This window comes from Lytechinus variegatus, chromosome 12, assembly GCF_018143015.1.
Source record: "Lytechinus variegatus isolate NC3 chromosome 12, Lvar_3.0, whole genome shotgun sequence".
Taxonomy (NCBI): Eukaryota; Metazoa; Echinodermata; class Echinoidea; order Temnopleuroida; family Toxopneustidae; genus Lytechinus; species Lytechinus variegatus.
The window spans coordinates 12,165,484-12,180,843 of NC_054751.1; the positions used below are offsets into that span (position 1 = coordinate 12,165,484).

At 37.0% G+C, this 15,360-nt stretch overlaps 1 protein-coding gene across 3 annotated transcripts in view; it reads right to left on the minus strand.

Annotated features, from left to right (window-relative positions):
• LOC121424698 (tRNA pseudouridine synthase A-like) overlaps positions 1 to 11,319 on the minus strand; it is a 33,112-nt gene extending 21,793 nt beyond the window's left edge. For 2 of the 3 annotated variants that reach the window (XM_041620449.1, XM_041620448.1), the window contains exon 1: positions 11,242 to 11,319. Coding sequence is in view for 1 of the 3 variants with exons in the window: in XM_041620447.1 (XP_041476381.1) it covers positions 2,005 to 3,969 (1,965 nt within the window). In the remaining 2 variants the exon portion in view is untranslated. Of the gene's footprint in view, positions 1 to 368; positions 4,016 to 11,241 lie in introns of those variants that run through there. The other variant, XM_041620447.1, reaches the window with a different exon arrangement.
• Between the last annotated feature and the right edge of the window lie 4,041 nt (positions 11,320 to 15,360).

The window sequence follows — 15,360 nt, forward strand, 5'->3', positions numbered from 1 at the left end:
CTCTATTTTTTCCTTGGTAAAAAAGTATCTGCCAGTCCATTCTTGGACAAATGATTCCCTCAGTACATGTACCTTCTCAAAGCCTGTTCCATTTGTAATCTAACAAAAGTTATTATGTGCAGCGTATGAGGAGTCAGTTTATACCATAATTGCCTTGGATATTGAATCCCAGTTTAATTTTTAAAATGAAATCATCAGAAAAGTTTTTGTTGGTGTTGAATTTATATTTATTTTGGATGACAGGCAGACATGATAGCAACATCCGTAATACAAAACAATACAAATATGGCATCAAAACAAAATATCCGTGGACGTTGAAATCTTGTACATTTTAGAAATCAATGTTTAGTCTTTTTTCTTTGATCACCTTCACAGCAAAACTACAAGATTCTATTTATGCAGTGTAATTTACAAATAACACAAATACAGCTCCGTAGCCAGGGAAGTTCATGAGGGGGTTTGATTCCTTCTATTCCTTGGCTGAAAAATTTGACAAGCAAAAAAAGTCATTAGAAAAACTTGTTGGGTTTTTCGGACAAAAGAACCCGTTTTTCTCCCTTAATTTTCCTGCTTGGGAAAATCTAGGGGGTTCAATCAAACTCCCTGAATCCCCCTGGCTGTGGCTTGTAAGTTTATACAAGACACTTGGTCATTGTTTTCTGTTTTTTTTATTATGATTCCCTGGACCATATTAAGGATCCACTGCTAAAAAATGTGGCAAGGCTACGTGTACAACATCCATCACTATTTCAAAAAACAAAACTATATTTTAATATCAACATGTATTAAAGATACATGTAGGCATCCTGTTTGAACTGACATTATTAAAAAGTACTCAGAGCAGTGAGACTCAAAGTATCTTTCAAGTGCTATGTATGAATGCACTACTTACATGTACATTGGAAAATGTATTGGTTAAACATTTTACTCTCACAATTCCCCAACGGCGGCTGTACGGCAAGTCAAAAACAGCTGTTTAATTCAAACCACCTAAGTGTAGCAGGTACAAAAAAATGTGAAAACTGCTGTTTTTGACTTGGCACAGGGGAAATGTGACTGCACCACAAGGGTTTGAAAAAATTATCTTTTAACCCTTTAACCTGGGCTATTTTGTATGCTTAAAATCTGGGGGGGGGAAGGGGGGTTTAGGCCCCCTTAAGTCTCAGCACGCAATCGCGACGAAAATTTGCATAATGGTAGAGAATGACATAATAAACGCCAATGCATATAAGGTAAATTGCAAAAAGTGCACATATGTTAAACATGAATTTATTATGCTTATTTATTCAAGAAATCATACTTTTTGCTTTAATACAGCTCCTAGAAAGCTAATTCTTGGTGAGAATATTCTTTGAGGCATTTCCCTAACAACTAAAAATAAAAAAAATCTACCAAAATCAATTTATGTACTTTATTGTTTTTTAAATATCTTATGCATTTCTTTGTGTTATAATCTTTTTATTTTATTGTTTTTTAGACAGAATTCATAATTCAGTCATAAATAGCATCATATCAAATGACTGTTGTCAATAAGAGTGAGAATAATCACTTATTTATAAATTTCAGATGAAACAGATTTTCTATTGACTTTGTCCATAACCAATGCAATTGCATTTTGAGTTTGCACTGTGCATAATTGCATTTCACTTCAATATATTTTATCATTTGCATGATGAATTTCACTGGAACAGTGTATTAACATGTATGTGACTGCCAATTGTGTTTTACATACCAAGGGTTCACATGTACACTTGACTACGCTTTTAAATTCAACTTTCAAAACAATGAAAGTCAAAGAATAGTGTATGTCAAAGCATTTTGTTTTTCAGACTGGAGTGCAATGTTGCATTATCAACAACATTTTTTGGTCCCAAAATATTTTACTCGGGCAGATTAAACTGTATGTGTCATCAGTGAAAGAACAAATTCATACATGTATTTAGGACAGGAAATTATTTAGATTCTTACTTCCACATGCTTTATATAGATAACTTTTGACACAAATCATTTAGAAATCTTTGTACTACTTGCTTTCCTAAAGAGTACTACCCAAAACAGAAACCAGATGGGAAACCAAACAAGTGTTATCAAAGCAAATGTTTTGTTGCCAAACAAGTAAGCATTGACCACACCTTCAAATAAGGATTCTACAGTCTTGTACAATCCCTGGTTAAGAATGTCTATCATAGCATCGCTAGAATGAAAATAGCCATGATTAAGAGTTATAAAAGAATATATCAAAGATAGGGGGGATATCACCATCAGAAGAAACCCCTGAATTATTTTCAAGATTACACGTTCTACAGGTCGGACAAGGACCACAATGGGAATCGTTGGCACAGCAACAAAGAAAGCGAGAGAAAAGTTGAACATGGACACCGCCAGCAGAGTCACAGTGTACCAAATGAGTGTCAGACACTTTAAGAGCTGCCAGTCCGAAGGAAGTTGCTCATTTGTTTGAAAATTACTCCTCCGACCAAAAATGGGAAGTGATGACGAGCCAACAAAGAATGCTGCAAATCCAATAGCAATGGCACCTTGTTGGCTGACATTGAACGCTTTGATGTGCTCACTGACGAGGTACTGTGGACTTACAAACAGTATGGCTCCCATGATGTGTGCACCTATTATGAGAGGCATTACTTGACCAAAGGGACGACCTTCTTTTTTTGCTTTTTTATCAATGTCCTCTTTCTCATCCTGATCTTTTTCATCTGAAGTGGTAATCTGTTCGATGGGTTGAACTGCAAGAAGCCAAAGGGCCATAGCGCGCAGTGTGGGCACAACCAACAAAAGTCCAAACGGAATCATGTACAGGCCAATTGAAACATATCTTTCACAGCTGGGGAGGACGTAAAAGAAAAAAGACTGGTGAAACCGCTCCAGGAGATTATTGATACTGCGAACAACTCCCTCCATGACACGTCCAACTGCTTCTACTCCCAACCCACGCTTTGCAGGATGAGCCTGGAGAGTCAGGGCTTCTATGTGGTAGCGCACAAACAGACCATGGATTCCACTTGGCTTTCCACTAGCTTGCTTAGCCATGTTGAGAAGCATTGTTGTGGCTGAATGCTTTAGTCCTGCCCACTTTAGCACCAGTCTTTCGGGAGGGTCAGCTCTATTCTGGAATGTTACAGGGACCCTCTCTAAACGACAAAGTCTGACAGCCAGGTTGAACAGATCCAGGTTGGGCAACTGTCCGTTTAAACCTTCAATCTTCAAGTCAATGTGATCAGTAAATTCAGAACCAAGTTCTAAATTGATGGCTGCAATGATAGAGCCACTACGTCCGAGCATTAGACTTGTTTGGAGATACTCTGACTGGATATCATGGTAGCCTGATAACCAGGCTTGCATCCCAACCTCTTCTTTGTCCACAACCACAAAGACAATGTCCTTTGACCAAAATGTGTTCTTGCTGAAGAAGCTTGCTAATGACAACATCAGGCCAATGCCATGGTGAGTCCTTGACCTGCCTGCTTCAGCCTCTTTATTACGATAGGGTACTGTGATGACTATAGCTTCGGTACCTGCAATCCTTGGGGCTCGAAGAATAGCATACACATTGGTTCCAGTGACACCTCCAGTTCCTTGGGTTCCATTTGTTTTAGTGATGAACGGGTGCTGTACAGTAAAGTTTTGTGAATATACATCTAAGCCCAGGTTTATAAACTGAGCTTTCAGCCATTCTTCAGGGATAGGCCCTTTACCATTATCTACAGCTCCAAGTCGGGTCAGTTCCTTGGCGTAATCCTTGATGCTACGATCAATCAGGTACTTCCTCTCCACCAGGCCTGGTAACAGAGCATTTTCAGAGAAGTAAGTCTTATCATTAAGAGGGGTGAATGCCAATGCAAACAATGAAGCCACACCGGCGATATAGAGAACCACCTCCAGAGGCTTATGGACAGCCAGGATAATACGAGACAGGACAGCTTGGGTTCGAGTGTCTGTCAACAGGCCCATGGTGAGAGAGTTGATTCTCAGTCACACATAAGTCTTGACCAAGGACCTGTGATGACAAAGCAAAGAAGACAGAGACAATCAGTGACAATCTACATCTGTCATTTTGAGCAAATATGAGCTAAAAACTTACTCTATATATCCAAACAGAGTTTTATATTCTGCCTCAAGAGAGAGAGAGAGAGAGAAAGAACTCACTAAATTTTTTGACTGCGGAGTTGGGTTAAACTATAATCTTGAAATAACACAGTTGCATGTACACTGCATTTTATTCACAATTACTTTTCATTTGTCACTTTGAATATGAAGCACACTGCAAAAGCAATGATTGTCTCTGTCTCATTTCTTTGCATTTCAAACTATCACAATCATTAATTACATTCAGTTATTAATTTCAGTTTGGTCAACGATTACAAGCAGAGGAAAATATGCTTGGAATATGGTCAAGGAACAAAAATAATGCTCCAAGAATAAGCACAGGAAATGGGCAGCAATGTAAAAATGGAAACTCATGCCATGTGCGGCTGACCCATCAATTCCACCTAGACAATGGAATATTGTGAATCCAACCCAAGGCTCGACATTAGCGGTGGCCCGAGGCCACCAAAAAATCATCTCGGGCAACCATTATTGAAAAAATGTTATGTTTTGGTGGCCCAAATCGGGCAACCAATAATTTTCAAAGTAGCGCAATTTTTCTCCCGATTTTGCATGCATTTATCAACTTTCTACAGTTCAACTTGCAAGCCAATTCGTCATGCGCCTTTTTTGTTAATCTACACACAAATACACACACACAAAGATTGCATAGTCATGACTGTATGTAGGCCTACCACTAGCATACAGTAACTATTATTCAGCCGGCCGTGCCGGCTGTCTGGCTGAGCTTTGCATGCATGAAACCACTGCAGCCAGCTGTGCGCTAGCAGACTATTCAGACTCAGGGAGCTTCGATACGATATGTTACTGCTAAGAAATCTTCCCCAGAACTTTGAAAATCTACATCAAAGTTTCATTTTACACCAATGAAATGCCCTTCTACAGTCCATATTACTGAAACCTGTTTATTTGCAAGCATTAAAAGGAGGAATTATGACCTCTCTTTTCACTAAAAAAGACCGATTTCCAAATGCATTAATACACATAAAACACATAGGTGAGTACACCACAGTCCCACATGTGCATTTGTATGTATGTTGATATTTGGGTTTTTTTCGAAGCTGTGTCTCTTCTAGCCAAAAATAGACAGCTTCTTTCTTTCTTGTTCAATGACTTCTTAAACCACTCTCAAGGAAGTTAATAATTTGGGAAGGCATTTCATTGATATGAAATGTGAATTTTTCCATCATTTTGTCAAATATAGGGAAGGAATTTTCTCACTGTTTTTTCCAGATAACTTTGGCCGTTTTCTTATTTTTTTCTTTTAATTTTTTTACAGTGATTAAACCATTTATACCCCTTCCCATTGAATATGCCTGATTAAAGAATATGTTTTTACTGAATAATAATGATTATAATAATAATTTTCCCCAGTTTTTATAATTTTGTCTTATTCATTTTTCTTACATTTTCTATTGTTTTTTTTCTCAATTTTTTTAACCTGTTCTTTGTTTTTTCTTTCTTCATTTTTTCTTTTGTTTCATTTCACTTATTCATTTTACAATTTTTTTCTTTTTTCAATATACTATTCTAAAAATTATTTTTGTTTATTTCCCCCTTTTATACATTGTTATAATTCTGCAGCATATTTTTCTGTGATTTTCTCCTGCTATAATATGCTGGAAAGAGAAAATAATCTGGATTTGGGGCTTGCCTAATCTACCTGTAGGTTTCACGATCAAAAAGAAAGGAAAAATCATTGTTTTGTAAATCTATCTGAGTTTGTAATATGCACTATTTATTTACTTCACCATTATGAGTGTGTGTCTATATGGAGATTAAAAGTCCACACAACCTGGGAACAATACAATTCTTTTATTCTCTTTCACTCATTTCATATTTACAATGATAGAACAATTTATATATTACCACAAAATAAGCAAAGTAAAATAACAGCAAGCACGATTCACATACAAGATGTACAAAGAATAGTGGTAGTGACTGCAGAATATTTCAGAAGTTTGTTTTATTCATTTTAATTAATGTTTTTTTTAATATTTTTCGGGCCACCAAACTTTACTGCTGGGCCACCAAAAAAAAAATTATTTGAAGGTTTTGGTGGCCCGAACGGGCCACCACCAAAAAATTTAATGTGGAGCCTTGCAACCTGTGTCAATTCTGTGCAAGTCTCCAGGAAACAAGACATTTACTCTAAAAAATTCTTTGAATATATCACATACATTTACGGTCTCTTAAAACCTTCTTGGCTTTTATTTTTCTAAAATTCTAAATAAGAGTGTCGCTAGGGCAAGCACATGGTATGCTCGCCTGTAATGCGGATAATGGAGTTATTGATCAAGCAAGAAAAGTGAAAGGTGGCAAATTGACCTTTGACCTTTTGCTCTCAAAATAAATAGGCTTACTGGATCCATGCTAGTATCATACACACCAAATTATATGGGCCTACGTGTAGGTTAAGTTTTAAACTAAAGTTATTGCGTTAACAAGTACTTCAGAAGGGAAAGATGAAAACATATCACTGTGACATTGACCTTTTGACCTCAAAGTCAAAAGGTTTCTAGGGATCCATGCTAGTATCATACACCCCAAATTATATTAGCCTATGTTTGGTTAAACTGACATTATCATGTATGCAAGGGCTTGAAAGAGTAAGATGAAATCATGTAGCTGTGACCTTGACCTTTGAACTCTTGACCTCAAAATAAATAGGCTCACTGGGAACCATGCTAGTGTCATACACACAGAATTATATGAGCCTAGGTTAAATTAAACATAAAGTTATCAAGTTTACAAGGACTTCAGAAAGGTGGTGAAAACATGTCACTGTGGTCTTGACCTTTGAACTTTTAACCTTCAAATCAATGGGCTCCCTGGGATCAATACTAGTATCATACACCCCAAATTATATGAGCCTTGGTTAAGTTAAACATAAAGTTATAATTTTACAAGGACTTCAGAAGTGTGTTGAAAACATGTCATTGTGAACTTGACCTTTTGGCCTTAAAAATCAATAGGTTCCTGAGATCCATGCTAGTACCATACACACCAATTATATGAGCCTAGGTTAAAGTTAAACTGAAGTTATCAAGTTTTCAAAGAAAAATTAACAGACGGATAGACGGACACCAAGCATGTTACCATTAATACGTCCCATGGGACGGGCGTATACAAAGACAACACCGGTACATGGGGAATACTGGACACTTCAGCAAGCAAAGTTGTGTGCAAAAGTGAAAAAAATGGCTAAAGTGTCCAGTCTACAATTTGTAGAATCTTTCCTCATGATCATGTTTTCTAAACAACACCACATTTCCAGTCAATATGTGCATTTCACATGGCCACCAAAATAAAGTCCCCAACAATTTGCATAAAAAGAAAACTCGAAAAACAAAGAAATACATAAGAAACTTAGAAAACAACTTTTGATTTTAGCATAAATTAGCGTGATTAAACAAGTGGAATGCCTCTGGCCGTCTCACCTGCATCACACGATTTAACATAGCAGCAGTGCTGACTTTGAAAACTACTATAACTCGCACAAAATGTTCAGTGATACTTGGTTACTCTTTTTTCCACGTTTTATGAACTAGACCAATACACTTTACAGAGATAGGATGGTAATTCAACAAATACCCCCAATGTGGCCAAGTTCTTAACCTCGCATGACCTTTGACCTTGATCATGTGACCTGAAACTTGCACAGGATATTCAGTGATACTTGATTACTCTTATGTCCAAGTTTCAAAAGTCAGATCAATAAACTTGCAAAGTTATGATGGTAATTCAACAGATCTATACCCCCATTATTGCCAAAGATCATTGACCGTTGACCGTGGTCATGTGACCTTAAATGCACACAGGGGTCCATATTCTGAAGTCGGGTTTAACTTAAACTCAGGTTTAAAGTTGTGGTTTAAGTATGGAAGGCCAAAAGTATCAAAATTTCATCAAATTGTATGTTTCTTATGTTTACTGTGCTATTTCCTGATTCATCGATGATGAAGACAATCATTTATTTATACTTCCTACAAAATGATTTGAGAACCGACTGAGCTGAAGTATGATATCTTTACTGTTAGTGATTATGTGACAATTGGCTGTCCATACTTAAACCACAACTTTAAACCTGAGTTTAAGTTACACCTGACTTCAGAATACGGCCCAGGATGTTCAGTGATACTTGATTACTCTTATGTCCAAGTTTTATGAACTAGACCAAAATACTTTTAAAGTTTTGATTGTAATTCAACAGATACCCCCAAATTGGCCAAAGTTCATTGACCCAAAATGATCTTTGACCTTGGTCATGTGACATGAAACTCATGCAGGATGTTTGGTGATACTTGATTAACCTTGGTCCCATTGCATAAAAGTTTTTACCTGAGAAAACTCAGGTTGTTTTTACCAGAGTTTTTGCCCTGTGCTAAAGTCAAGGCGGAAATCAGACTAACCTTAGTTTTCAGTTTTTACCAGAGTTTACTCAGGTAAAAATTTTTATGCAACAGGCTTCTTATGTCCAAGTTTAATGAACTAGGTCCATATATTTTCTAAGTTATGATGACATTTCAAAAACTTAACCTCAGGGGCCCATTGCATAAAACTTTTTACCTGAGAAAACTCAGGTTGTTTTCACCGGAGTTTTTGCCCTGTGCTAAATACAATGGCGGAAATCAGACTAACCTTAGTTTTCAGTTTTTACCAGAGTTTTCTCAGGTAAAAAAGTTTATGCAACAGGCTTCTGGTTAAGATTTTGATGTTGATTCTCCCAACATGGTCTAAGTTCATTGACCCTAAATGACCTTTGACCTTGGTCATGTGACATGAAACTCTAATAGGATGTTCAGTAATACTTGATTAACCTTATGGGAAGTTATGGCTAAGTTTCATGAACTAGGTCCATATACTTTCTAAATTATGATGTCATTTCCAAAACTTAACCTTAGGTTAAGATTTGATGTCGATGCCGCCGTTGAAAAAGCGGCGCCTATAGTCTCACTCTGCTATGCAGGTGAGACAAAAATGATATCTTTTGTAGAATTTGATCTTATAGTTTTGTAAACTATGCCATGGGTAACGCACGTGCCAATTTTCGTTGAACACAAATGATGGCCAAGATCACCAGGGGGTGCTGAACCAGCCCCCCCCCCCCTGGTCTGTGCATTTCTAATAATCTCACAATTATGCCAAAATTAGCTTGAAGTTGAACTTGAGTCTGAATTTGAAGTCGCGTTGGCTGGTGCAGGGTGAAACCACATGGCATGCCTATGCTTATATTATTCTGCTGTACTTTAAGTTCAGCAAAAGGCAGCAAGTTACATAAGTAGGCCTATTAATAGTATTATGTTTTTGTAAATGAGCAATGTGTGTTCATCATCTTCTTCTTCTGCATTCTGGAAACAGTACAGGCCACCATCAGGTGCATTGTCATCGATCACCATCAGGCGCACATCTGCATGATCTGTCTTACTCTTAGACTTAACTCTATGTGACAAATATTTGGAAACAAACTGTGTCCGATTTTTGGGGAAAAAACAAGCCTCTGGTAGTAAGTAAATATTTTCTGATTACCATATTTTTTTTAATTCTATTTTCTTATGACAATAATATTCAACATTTAATAGTGTCATCGATCTTCTTCTGCATTCTAGAAACAGTACAGGCCACCATCAGGTGCATTGTCATCGATCACCATCAGGCGCACATCTCCATGATCTGTCTTACTCTAGTCTTACTCTTAGCTCTATATATGTGACTGACAGATATTTGGAAACTGCATCCAATTTTGGGGGAAAAAAACAAGCCTCTGGTAGTAAGTAAACATCTTCTGATTACCATATTTTTTTCAATTCTATTTTCTTATGACAATAATATTCAACATTTAATAGTGATACATTTGCACAGCACTTCAGAAATAAATTTTCATTGATGTTGATTCATGATGGTATTTTTGTTGGCAGTGTATACAGCCACACGCGTGTGTCTTTACCATCCAGCCACACGCGTGTGGTTATATCCAGAACACCTATCTGTGGATACCGCCACACGCCGCCAGTAATAACAGTAAAACGCGTATGTAGGTCTGACCGTCTATATCACGATCAAAATAACCTCATTTCTTCATTAAATTCTTACATTCTAAACCACTCTGATTTCTTTAAATCGTTTCAATTTCATTCTCACCGTCTTCTTTCCTTGCTTTTCTTGTCTTGTTACAAAAGGCCGCCTGTTAAATAGCAAATTTCCACACTTTTTCTACTTGTGTCGATTCTCTACTGACTCTAGGCTATGTGCGCGTACGTGCGTACGTACGAAACCCAAACTGTGTATGTCTACTGTACTACTGCGCTGCGCTAACGCTGTATGGGTCTGCCACCGCGAAGGAAGCCAGAATCGACACAAGTAGAAAAAGAGAATTTGCTGTTAAACAGACGACCGTTTGTAACAAGACAAGAAAAGCAAGGAGAGAAGACGGTGAGAATGAAATTGAAACGATCAAAGGGGTTTAGAATGTAAGAATTTAATGAAGAAATGAGGTTATTTTGATCGTGATATAGACGGTCAGACCTACATACGGTACGTGTTTTACTGTTATTACTGGCGGCGTGTGGCGGTATCCACAGATAGGTGTTCTGGATATAACCACACGCGTGTGGCTGGATGGTAAAGACACACGCGTGTGGCTGTATACACTGCCATTTTTGTTTTGGTCCATTAATGCCGGCTAAGTCAAGAGTCCAATAATTTTGACATTTACTCTACCTAAACCTAGAGAACTGAAAATTACGTTTGAAAAGGTGGGTCATCAAAGCAGCACGTCCCGGTACCACCAATATGTGAGTGTCTCCCCCCCCCCCCCCCCCCCCCCGGTTACTCGCCGTTCGGACAACGGCCACGGCAACGGCTCGCAACCGCGATCCGCCGGGGTTCCCTTCCTGCACATGCACGTAATGTGCCTCCGCTCCGACTCCAAGCCCAGTCCCAGGTGTAAGAAAGTGTGTTGGAAGCACGGTCCGACTCCAAGCCACTATGAAATTAAGGAGCATAATTTAACTTCATCAGATTTTCCAATCAATTACCAAATGAGACAAATATGATAGATCTATTGCCAAATTCACTACAATCCAACAGCCTTTCAAGCAATATGCAATTACTAACCTTTCTAATTTGTGCAATTCTTCTGCAGTAACAGACAGTGGCCACATCAATCAATCCAGCAGAATGTACCGTACGCGCACAGCAACAGTTAAGTGTGAGCGCAAGCAGCGCTGGCCGATGTCATAGGGAATTGGCCCGGGAACAAACGGTCCAAAACGGCTAGCAGATTAGTACCGCTGGCAGTACAAAACGGCTAGTCGATCGGGCCTGCCTGATCCGAACACTGATCTCTCCACTAGAGAGAGATCAGTGGATCCAAATGCCTGGTTCAAATTTTGGCCGAAACGATAGGAGTGGCGCCGTTTGGTTCCACATTTATCAAATCTTTGATCTTTTCAAGGTAGTATATGTATTTGATTTTTCAAAATATACCTTATCTTTGTGTAACGGTAATTTCAATATCTCAGAAATTGTGATTTCTACGAAGCCCCAACCGGACATTTTTGACAACGAAAAAAAAAAAATTATTACGTACGTACGTAGTATTATTACGTACGTACGTGATAATTATAACGTACGTACGCAGTATTATTACGTACGTACGCAGTATTATTACGTAATAATTATCACGTACGTACGTAAAAATACTATGTACGTACACAATATTTTTTTTTTTCGTTGTCAAAAATGTCCGGTTTGGGGCTTCGTAGATTTCTGTTTATGTTTTTAAAATAAGAGTAGGCCTATTCAGCTTCATAAAAGAAGGATTTTTGCACGTGAGCTATATTGTTCGTGCCACTGGCTCGCGCACGCGGTTTGGTGGACCCACCCGGGGGACCCACGGGTGCATGCAGAAAGATTAATTTATTATTAAATTTTGATATTCTCATACTCAATATTATTAATATTATTACCATCATCATATAACTATTAATATTATTGGTATTATTATTTTTAGGCTGTTTTATATTAGGCAGGCGCGGATCCAGAGTTGACTCTTTCGGGGTGGTACATGATGCAGGATTTTTTTTAAAGGGTGGCAAATTTTACCCATTGGAAATTTGACAAGTGATAATAAAAATTGCCACCTATATTTAAGTTGTCTCCTTTGTTCATGCCATCTTTAAATACATTTCTTAATTGTAACTCTAAAGTAAAACAAATTTATCAAGAGATGTTGCAATTAAATGTTGAAAAATCAAGGGCCGAATTATTTTGGTGAGAAATTTTATATGAAGAAAATTATTCTTGGTTGTTTACATGGACACTGAAACTCAAAGTATTAAAGATAATACCGAAAAATAGCCCATTTTAATTTCAATTTTATGTATAATTTACTATCTACTCTCTGTAACTTAAAGTAATGGAGTTTAACAAACACATATTTTTGTAGTGAGTGCAATTTAGTGATTCATTACATTTGTTTTTGTTGTATACAGAGGCTGATAGATTTTGCAAATACGTTGAAGCACTAATAAAAAAGTGATTAGTTCAATGCCTTTGCATATTGTTTACGGTTCAAGAAAAATGGAAAAGAAAATAATTTTAATATTGAATAATGCATCATATTCTATTTGTAATTACAATTCAGTTCATGTTATTCAATCATTTAAAAAATATAAATACAAAATCATACATGAATGTACAGGGTGCCCCTAAAAGCAGGGGTTTGATATGGAAGCTCAAAAGTGCCACCGAGATGTTGAGATAATTATCTTGGGAAGTCGACATCATGATAGCAAAAGATCAGATGACGAGATCCCGGATCTCATCATGTCGACATGTTTTAGAAGAGATGCATCAGATGACAAGATCCCGGATCTCGTCATGTCGACAACTTGTCAAAGAGATGATGAGATCCCGGATCTCGTCATGTCGACATCCTTTAGAAGAGATGACCAGGGGTGGTATTCTGAGATCCATTTTATCTCAGATAAAATAAAATATTTTATCTCCGTTAAAATCAGTGAGATAAAATACCCTAAAAATCTCTCCGAATTAGTATTCTGAGAACCATTTTATCTTCATTTTATCTCTGTAAGACACACCTATTTTTTAATCAATATCCAATTAGAAACGCGCTTTTATAGCTCTCTCATATCACTCAACCAATTAAAATCCATTCCACCAGGAGGTGTGGCAAAGGGGTGAGATTGCGTCAATTTATTGACTTCAAATACGCTTGCACTATACGCTTACGCGTCTTTACGGAGATTTCTTTTTAACAAAAAGGACAATACTCTCATCTTTTTTCGAAGTCTTTATCCCATCTTTTCAAGCATCATTTCAAAGACAATATTAGTCAAGAAAAGTCTTATTAAATACTCTCTGATTGTACAGGAACAACGTTAAGGTGTTATTCTCAATTAATATATAATTTTTCTTCATTTTCATGTCACCATTTGGGGTTAATTCACCTAGAAATATTGGTGAAATCAACGTCGCAGAGATAAAATAGCCTCTACCCTCTTTTAAGTTTATTTATTTTCTTCAAAGTAACATGGGGGCAAGCACATCATCAGCGTTGCAATGGCCAGATACGCGATGGGTATGTGTACGCAGGCATGGTTCTGTTGCGTATCATCTGTAGATACGCATAATAAAATTTATACGCAAGATAAAATCTAAAATTTTATCTCAGAGATAAAATCTCATCTCAGAATACCAATTTTATTTTAAGAGATAAAATAAAATATTTTAAAGATAAAATGACCTCAGAATACCACCCCAGATGACAAGGGGTGGTATTCTGAGATTCATTTTATCTCAGATGAAATAAAATATTTTATCTCCGTTAAAATCGGTGAGATAAAATACCCTTAAAATCTCTCCGAATTGGTATTCTGAGAACCATTTTATCTTCATTTTATCTCAGTAAGACACACCTATTTTTCAATCAATATCCAATTAAAAACGCGCTTTTATAGCTCTCTCATATCACTCAACCAATTAAAATCCATTCCGCCAGGAGGTGTGGCAAAGGGGCCAGATTGCGTCAATTTATTGACTTCAAATACGCTTGCACTATACGCTTGCGCGTCTTTAAGGAGATTTCTTTTTAACAAAAAGGAGAATACTCTCATCTTTTTTCGAAGTCTATATCGCATCTTTTCAAGCATCATTTCAAAGACAATATTAGTAAAGAAAAGTCTTATGAAATACTCTCTGATTGTACAGGAACAACGTTAAGGTGTTATTCTCAATAAATATATAATATTTCTTCATTTTCATGTCGCCATTTGGGGTTAATTCACCTAGAAATACTGGTGAAATCAACGTCGCAAAGATAAAATAGCCTCTACCCTCTTTTAAGTTTATTTTATTTTTTCTTCAAAGTAACATGGGCGCAAGCACATCATCTGCGTTGCAATGGCCAGATACGCGATGGGTATGTGCACGCAGGCATTGTTCTGTTGCGTATCATCTGTAGATACGCAAGATAAAATTTATACGCAAGATGAAATCAAAAATTTTATGTTAGAGATAAAATGTCATCTCAGAATACCAATTTTATTTTAAGAGATAAAATAAAATATTTTAAAGATAAAATGACCTGAGAATACCACCCAAGATCTTCGATCCATGATCATGTCATATGATCATCTCTTCTGCCGACATGATGAGATCCGGGATCTCGTCATCTGATCTTTTGCTATCATGATGTCGACTTCCCAAGATAATTATCTCAACATCTCGGTGGCACTTCTAAGCCGTAGTTTACATATATATATATATATATATATATATATATATATATATATACAGTGGCGTAACTACGGGGGGCATGGGGGGCACGTGCCCCCCCCCCCCCATCGGCTGGCCAAAAAAAAAACGGGAAAAAGGAGAAAAAGAGGGAGAAAAGAAGAGAAACGTAGTTGGGAAAGACGAAATTATGTTCAATATAAATATTAAATTTTGATTATCTTATATTACATAAAAAGTATTTTTTATAAACTTTATGAAACATTATTTGCTGAGGGCTAAGTCTTTATTGTTCCTGGTGCTCGCATAGACTGTTTAACGAGACAATCCTGTTGTACTAAAACCTCCCGTTTTCAAATCAATATACTGTACACCCAATAATTATATTTTCTCGCAAATTCGATTCGAGTTATTATTATTTTATGTAGTGACATTTGCTTCTTTTCATGACTACTTAAAGTGATTGCCCTATTTAAG